Source organism: Vigna umbellata, chromosome 5, assembly GCF_029865625.1.
Source record: "Vigna umbellata cultivar VRB3 chromosome 5, Vumbellata_1.0, whole genome shotgun sequence".
NCBI classification, from domain to species: Eukaryota; Viridiplantae; Streptophyta; class Magnoliopsida; order Fabales; family Fabaceae; genus Vigna; species Vigna umbellata.
In genome coordinates this window covers 4024798-4033821 of record NC_142169.1, presented here as the reverse complement: position 1 = coordinate 4033821, position 9024 = coordinate 4024798, and the positions used below count along the sequence as shown (strand labels likewise).

General features: G+C 34.8%; 1 protein-coding gene across 1 annotated transcript; it reads left to right on the top strand.

Annotated features, from left to right (window-relative positions):
• The first annotated feature begins 2735 nt into the window (after positions 1 to 2735).
• LOC124827268 (putative mitochondrial-processing peptidase subunit beta, mitochondrial) lies at positions 2736 to 8050 on the top strand. Its single transcript, XM_047300289.2, has 9 exons — positions 2736 to 3546; positions 3886 to 4050; positions 4180 to 4317; positions 4414 to 4565; positions 4685 to 4793; positions 5173 to 5271; positions 6304 to 6369; positions 7521 to 7628; positions 7725 to 8050. Exons 1-9 carry the CDS (start codon positions 2887 to 2889, stop codon positions 7809 to 7811), a joined length of 1584 nt encoding a protein of 527 aa, XP_047156245.1. The 5' UTR covers positions 2736 to 2886; the 3' UTR covers positions 7812 to 8050.
• Positions 8051 to 9024: the final 974 nt, after the last annotated feature.

Genomic DNA, 9024 nt, shown 5'->3' with positions numbered 1-9024 from the left:
ACACCTAAGGGATTAACCTTTTTGACTTAAATAAAATGAAGATTTTTCTACATTTGTTCTATTCTGATTTGATGCAATTCTTTTTTTCATCCAAATTATTAGTTTAAATTATATTTTATCACTGGATACTGCTTGGTACACTTATTCAATTGTCACCCTATTAGCAGTGCGTTGATGGCTTCACAAAATATCCCATAACTGTTTGGAGTGGGAATTGGAGACGTGAGTTCCAAAACAATATGTATTAGCAGTGCGTGATGAATTCAGAGAGTTCCAATGCTAAAACTAAACAATACGTATTTTCTCGTTTATTTGGTATCACCATGCAGAACGAAAATATTTAATGCTTGTATATTGGATTCCTGTGTAGATACTATTCCAGCAAATGTAACACACCGCGTGGAGTCTGGAAATTCTCTACTGGCGTCTGGCATTGTTGATCAGGAAAAAGACATCTGTTTTACCTTAAACGGATGTTGACATCCGCTGAAGGATGCTGACATCCGTTTAAGGTTTTACACATTAATTTAAAGGTTAATTTAGGGTAGACTACGTACTTATACGCGCATCTTCCCCTTTGCACCTTCAAGCACTACGGAGACCTTCAAACACCACTGACATGAATTCTTAACAATTTTTCCCACCAGCAACCTCTCACTCACCACAATCTCACCCCACAATGAAAAAAAGAGAGGACAAAGAATGAATGTAAAACAAAAAGAAAAAGAGCACAATGAAACAACGAAGTAGAACGTGAGGAAAAAGAGATTGTGTGTCGTGCATAAGAGATTGAAGTTAAAAAATATTAACCTAAAAGAAAAACTTTACTTAAGGATAAAATAGAAATAAAAAAATAAAAGGAGGGATAAAAGTGGAATGGAGAGGTGGAGGGAGCAAAGGATGGAGGTGGAGGGAGCAACACCCCTTAGTTGAACTCTTGTGGTTGGTCCCTTGGCAAGGGTTTACATCATATCCCTTTCCATCTTTCATGTTAGGACTTTAATTAATGTAGAATCACATTTTACTCTTACACAATATCATTGTTTTTTTTTTTACTTTTTACTTTCTATACATACTAAGGCTAATTGATCAGTCCAAGAATAAACATTGTTGAGCACAACACTTAAAACCAAACTATGAGTACAAATTAAGATTATGAAGATGAAACACAATTTATCACATGCCTCAATGAGTAGTAATTAGACCTTCCAAAAGGTAAAAACTCTTTAAAAACACTATAAATATAGCATGTAAGTCATTGTACACTTTTGAATTATATACATTTATCACATCTATTAAGTTCAAACGTTTACTTAAAGTATCTTTCACAACTCCCTAACTAGACAATGTTATACAAAATGATCAAACAAGAAACGACACAAACAATAAGAAAAGATAAAAGAATTAAAAATTATGAAATTAAAAAACATATTCAATTTTATAAAAACACTTAATACATATATATATATATATATATATATATATATATATATATATATATATATATATATATATATATATATATTTAAGTGTAAATCAATAAAGGCTTAATATATGATTTTAGTCCCTAAACTATCAAGCAAATTTTTTTTAGTCCCTCTTTTAAACTAAGGTATATTTTGGTCCTTCTTCTTAAGGAAATCTTAAATTTTCGTCCTCCAAAACCAACAGCGTTAAAAAAAAGCTGAGGTGGCTAACGTCTTGCCACGTGCGATAAGATCTTTCCTTTCTAACTTTTGCCATGTCGGTAAGGACTCGAACGGTTAAGGGAAGGGGGTGAAAGGATCGAATGGTTTCTTAAGTGTTGAACCGTTCGACCCCCTCACCCCGTTCCCTTAACTGTTCGACCTCCTTTACCCTATTCCCTTAACCGTTCAGTTCGTTCAACCCCTATTCCCTTGACCGTTCAGTTCGTTCAACCCCTATTCCCTTAACCGTTCGGCCCCTTCACCCCTATTCCCTTAACCGTTCGGCTCCTTACCAACGTAGCAAAAGTTAGGAAGAAAAGATGTCATCACACGTGGCCAGGTGTTAGCCATCTTAGCTTCTTTTTAACGCCATTGGTTTTGGAGGACGAAAAATTAAAGTTTCCTTAAGGACAAAGACCAAAATGTACCTTAATTTGAAAGAGGGACTAAAAACAAATTCGCTTGATAGTTTAGGAATTAAAAACATATTTAACCCATCAATAAATAACAAACATAAAATTGATCACATGTGAGAAAAAACATTTAAGGGTATCACGTAAACTTATATTTTTTTATGATAAAATCATAAGGAAGAAGTTGTAAAGAATTTATCATAAATATTAAGAAAACTACACTTGAGACATTTCTCATTAATTTTCATTAATGTAATTTACAATAATAATAATAAATAATAAATAATAATAGTAATAATTATTATTATTATTATTAACAGTATTGCTTATAATAAAATAAAACTTATATAGTAGCATTGTAAAATTACACTCTCATTCAATTATAAATCTTGAATCATAAACAATATTGGTATGTTTTTCAAAATAATTGTAAAAATGAATATATTAACAGTACATAGAAATTTATAAACTATTTTATATTAATATTAATTAATATACAATACAATTTTAAAAAAATCCAATAACAAAAAGTAAAACAAAACAAAACAACCATGTGAAAACATATTTAGCTTTTTAAATACAGTGAAGAAGAATTTTCATAGAGAAAAAAAAAAAGAAGAGTAAAACTCTTGCTCCTCTCTCTAGTGCCAAATGACAGATGTCCCCAATTCTCTCACATAGTAGAATACTTGTTCAACACCTTACTTCTATTTCTCTTTCTCGTACTCTTTCATTCATTGGCCATTCTTTCCTCACCGTGAAACCCTAGATTCCAGCGCGGATCCATGTCCCTCAACCGCCTCCTCTCCGCGGCCCGCCGCTCAGACCGGCGGGCCTCCGCACTCTCCTCCTTCCGATCTCTCTCCGCGTCCCCCGCTCTCGCCCCCTCCGCCGCCTCCCCTCCCGCTCCACCGCCCCCCACCGCCATGGTCTACGACCGCGCTGCCGAGGCCATCAAGTCCAAGCTCCGCCAGCTCGAGAACCCAGACCCCCGCTTCCTCAAACACGGCAGCCCCCGCCCCACGCTCTCCGATCACACTCGCATCCTCGCTGCCCCTGAGACGCGCGTTACCACGCTCCCTAATGGCCTCCGCGTCGCTACCGAATCTTCCCTCGCCGCCCGAACCGCCACCGTCGGCGTCTGGATCGACGCCGGCTCGCGCTTTGAGACCGAGGAGACCAACGGCACCGCGCACTTCCTGGAGCACATGATCTTCAAGGGCACAGAGCGCCGCAACGCGCGTGAGCTTGAGGAAGAGATCGAAAACATGGGAGGGCATCTCAACGCGTACACCTCACGCGAACAGACCACATATTACGCTAAGGTTACCGATAGCGATGTCCCCCAAGCCCTCGACATCCTCGCCGACATTCTTCAGAATTCTCGATTTGAGGAAAATCGCATCAGCCGCGAACGTGATGTTATTCTCCGTGAAATGGAGGAGGTAAAGCAAACCTCTTTTCTCTGTTTCTAGTTTAGATTTCAATTATCTCTTTCTTTGCACTATTAATTAGAAATCATCAACATATTTTCATTCATTATCATATTCTGTGATTGAATATTGAACTGAGTTCTCAGGATTTATCTTATATCCACATTATATTAGTAAATAAAATGACATGATAAAGGGACCACATTTAATTGGGACAAGAGTATTTTGTACTGATGGTGTTTGTAAGTAAACCTTTTCCTTTGCATGTTGATTTTGTGGAAATTTATTGGGATGAGGCCATTGTTGATGATGATGTGATATTAAGGGTTTATTTAATGAAACTGCTTGTAGGTTGAGGGTCAAACTGAGGAAGTGATCTTTGACCACCTACACGCAACTGCATTCCAATACACTCCTCTTGGAAGGACCATTCTTGGACCTGCTCAGAACATTAAGACAATCACCAAAGCTCATCTGCAGAGCTACATTCAGACACATTACACGGCTCCTAGGATGGTACGTGGAAAATTAATATGGTCATTAATGTGTGTTCTTGTCAGTGATGGCTGCCCTACATATTATTTATGTTTAACTCCAAAGACAGTCATTTTGTGACTTGTGTTCTGCGTGGGTTTGCTTTCAAAGGTAATAGCTGCATCTGGAGCTGTAAAGCATGAGGATATTGTTGAGCAAGTGAAAAAGTTGTTTACTAAGTTGTCGACAGATGCCACTACCACAGCTCAATTGGTTGCTAAAGAGCCAGCTATTTTTACTGGTTCCGAGGTAAGAATATTTGTGTTAGGTACGTTGGAAGACTTGGAACCTGTCTTGTTGGTATATTTAATTACCATTTTTGTCTACCTTTTGCCTGGAAAACAGGTTAGAATGCTTGATGATGATATTCCCCTTGCACAATTTGCGGTGGCTTTTGAGGGGGCATCGTGGAAGGACCCAGACTCAATTGCTCTCATGGTCATGCAAGCTATGTTGGGCTCTTGGAATAAGACTGCAGGAGGTGGTAAACACATGGGGTATGTGATTTGAACCATCCCCATTCTCCCTTTTATATATCTATATAATAAAAATAAAAGAAATAGAAATATGCCTCTCTCGATTCTCACTTGTTTGAATCCATTTTGACTGTGAACAGTTCTGAGTTAGCTCAACGGGTTGGTATTAATGAAGTTGCAGAGAGCATTATGGCTTTCAATACCAATTACAAGGACACAGGTCTTTTTGGTGTTTATGCAGTTGCTAAGGTAAGATGTAGTGTAGTTTTTCTTATGAAAATTTTCTTTTTAAGACTTATCTGAGTTGAGTATCAGACTTTGTTTACTTTATATGAACTCCCACATCTCTCCGCCCCCCCCCCCCACACCCACACCCATTATTCATGAATGTAATGCTGTTTTACTTTATATCTTTTGAGGATTTTCTTTAGTATTGAAAATATAATGATTATTTGTGTCTCAGGAATGTGATGGATGATTTTATTGTCTGATATTTGCAAGAGTAGTTTATTAGGTTGTGTTATACCATGTATTTCTCTAGCTTCTCTAGTTTCATTACCATTGTATGCATATCTTCAATCATTTCTTTGATAAAACTTTTTTTCCTCTCGATTTATTGTGCTTTCAGCCTGATAGCTTGGATGATTTGTCATATGCAATAATGAATGAGACAACCAAGTTGGCTTATCGTGTTTCAGAAGATGATGTTACACGTGCTTGTAATCAGGTGGGTTTCTGTCTATTGATTCCCTTGTTTGTTAGTATAACATAGAATTTGGCTTATACTTTGTTTTTTTTGTCATTTTTTATGTTAAACTTCACCTATGATGACCGCATTCATTGTCCAAGATACAGTAGGAATTAGAAGTTATTTTTACACAATTCTGTTACATACAATTTTATTCGGGATAACTTGTATTCAACTGAAATTTGTCATGTCATTTGTCTAATTCTTGAGGTAGTTTCCTTTTCAAAACTAAAATATTCAATTTTATATATTGTAATGAATTGGATTTAAATTATGTAATGACAACTGGTACATATTTTAAATGTTGAAAATTTCAGGTAAATGGATCTTATTATAGTATTTGTTCTGTCGCTCTGGATCTTTTCTTTTGATGCCATATTGTGTGCTCTTCATTGAACACCTTCTGTGTCCATATTAAAATAATGTATGAAAGATGTGTTAGTTTTTTAAACTTGCTGGATCATATGAAAGCAAATTTGTAAGTTACTAGTGTATGTCATACAGAATGAAAAAAGTGAAAGATGGGAATGTGTTACAGCTGAACAGCATTTTACTCTTCCATGGCCTTTCTATTTTTTATGTCATGTCGTGTTTTTCTGTTTTGTGAACTTTAAAATTGCTTTCTAATGTAAGGAGATAATGCTTACCATGTATCTTTTCCTTGTGTGCAATATGTTAAGTTCAGTTTGCATGACAGTGCTGATATTTTCTTTTCAACTTTATGATAGTTAATATTTTCTTACCCTCTAAAAACATGCATTAAGAATTGTGAGTCCAATGTTAGTTTTTGCTCACATTGCTTCCATTCCAACAAAATAATTTTGGCTCATGTAATGCATATTTCCTTTGGCATGGATTGCTAAATGTGACATTCACCATCCTGAAATTTTTTGTTGCTCTCTAGTTGTACTTCCTTTCATCTTTATCATAAATTATGTTAGTGATGCATTAATTTTAGTATTTTTTTTCTCGCTGTTATTACTGTTGTATTCACGTGTGTGTGTTTTGCAGTTGAAATCTTCGTTGCTACTACACATTGATGGAACAAGTCCAGTGGCTGAAGATATTGGCCGTCAGGTACAATAGATTTTACACATAACCCCGTGAAGAGTAGAGGGACATGGGAGAATGTTTTATTTAACTTCATTCTTTCCTATACTTGTCATTGAGCTCAAGCTGAAATGAGATAAGATGATAGAAAAATACTTCTCTTGATAGACAAAACTTAGTTTTGTTTGGATTAGTGATAGAAAATGGAAAAGAATAGATGAAAATAGTTTGGAATGAAACGAATAAAAATGATATTCCATTGTTTGGATATTTTATAATAGGGTGAAGTGAGGATTTCCATTTTTATTTTGAAAAAAAACATTGTTAAGAACTTCTTTCTTTACTTTACTATTCCTCATTGAGCTCAAGCTGAATTGACACAAGATAGATGCTAGCAAAATACTTGTATTGATAGACAAATTCTTGGTTTTGTTTGGATTAGTGATAGAAAATGCGAAGGAAGAGATAAATGAATAAAAATGTTATTTCATTGTTGGATATTTTATAATAGGATGGAGTGAGAATTTCCTTTTCTCTTGAAAAAAATATTGTAATTACTCATGTACACATTATTCTTATTTATTATTATGCTTCTTAGACTCTTAAGGTTAAAATATTTTCGAAGCTAAAATAGTCATTTTCTAATCTGAAAGTTTGGTTCCATCAAGTGCATATGAAATTTAGAGTTAACCAATGAAATGAAATGAATCGCAACCTATCTTCTTGTCAGGTTTCGTTCATATTTTTACAAACCAAACAATCAAAACTTCTTTCACTCCTACGCTCCCCATTCTACCCGCTATCCACCAATTTAAACATAATCTCAGAAAATGACACTTTCATAGCATGGTTACTTATTTAAAGTTAGTATACGCATGTTGATTAGAACCATTCTGTATTAATGTAGTCATGAATTGAATGTGTTAGGAATTTTTAAAATGCAATGGTATTCACTTTCGTTCTACTATTATATGGGCAATGTCAATGGAGAGAATAACATCCTCATTGGCTACAATATTTTGACCTGATTCTATATATAAATTTATAGCTTTGTATGCTGCGGTGTCAACCATTGGTGAATGCAATGGTAACACAGCGTTGAATAATTAACCTTTTTTATTATATTATACTTGGCCTCGTCTTTGCTCTCTTTTATCCATGTTCGTGTTTTGTTTCAGCTGCTTACCTATGGTAGGAGAATCCCGTTTGCTGAATTGTTTGCTAGAATTGATGCGGTTGATGCCAGTACAATTAAACGGGTTGCAAACAGGTTTATTTATGACAAGGTAATAATTGAAACATATTTAGTGGTAGAGTCACCAATTTTATTCCTGTATAGTTTACCATGGTGTCATGTCATTGTATTGTATGTTTCTCTGCAGGATGTAGCTATTGCTGCCATGGGTCCTATTCAGCGTTTGCCCGACTACAACTGGTTCAGACGCAGAACCTACTGGAACAGATATTAGTTTTAGTTCTTTTTTTTGTTGTTTTTTGCTTCATCTCAACTTCATCAGGGAGGTTCGACATATGTTTTGATCAAATTTATGACATGCCTATGAATGACGGCTACCGCTGTTATTTTTTATTTAATTACGAGCCTCTGTTTTGTATCATTTTTGCAATAATAAGTATGCTGCTGTCACTGATGCAATTGACATCATGTTACTCATTCTTGTTGAAAATGGTATTGCTGAAAGTTGCCGTAGTTTTTCTTGCACTTCATATATTATATCGAGAAAATTATAAGATAAATGAATGTGACAGACACCAAAGTAAACGGGAGTTGATGAAATTAGATAGATTGAAGGATATTTAAAGAAAAGTAGGTTAAATCTGATTTTAAGTATGGTTGGAAATTGTTGATTTTAATCCGACTAATTTAATTGATAAATGATGGAACAAAAAGTTGGAATATAGACTTATCTCTTGTGAAAACAATTGTTCTATGGTTTTTTAAATTTAGAATTTTTGTAATTTGGAAAAATTGTGCATTTTTTTTATGTTTTGTTGCAATAATAAATGTATTATTTAATTGGAGAGAAAGATTAATGTCATTAATCTTCTAAGATGTTATTATACCTTGACTCATCTTTTATGGTTGAGTTTTTTGAATTTAAAAACTTTATCATCTAATGCTTTTATTAGCATTTTCCCCATATGGTACTTAATTTTTTTTATTTTTATGAATGAATGATTTTTTGTGGCTTTAAATAAGACCTTTTTGGGTTATTAACTTAACATGAGTTAATAGGTCTGGCATGCCCTAAGTTGGCTTGTGGGTTGACCACGTAACATTTAAAAAATATAGCTGCAGACTATATTCAAGAGTACTTACATTTATAATAAAATATAACCGTTATAAAAAATAAAGTTCTACTTACAGTTATCCTAAAATAATTATAAACTAAAAACTTTACATAAATCTACACTGATACGAATAATAAAAATAGACCGATCGGTCATACATGAGAATTATCAACCGAACGGTCCTACAACGGTATATTACACCGAATGGTTTTATACTAAAAAAGAAACAAGCACAAGACTGAACGATCTTACTCTTAGCGGAATCTCTACTCTCCTACTAGCGCCTGTTCTAGAATGTTTTCTGCACACTCTGCTCACACCCAAAGGGTGATCATTGCAAGGACAAGGACGATCGAGTGGACGACATGACAA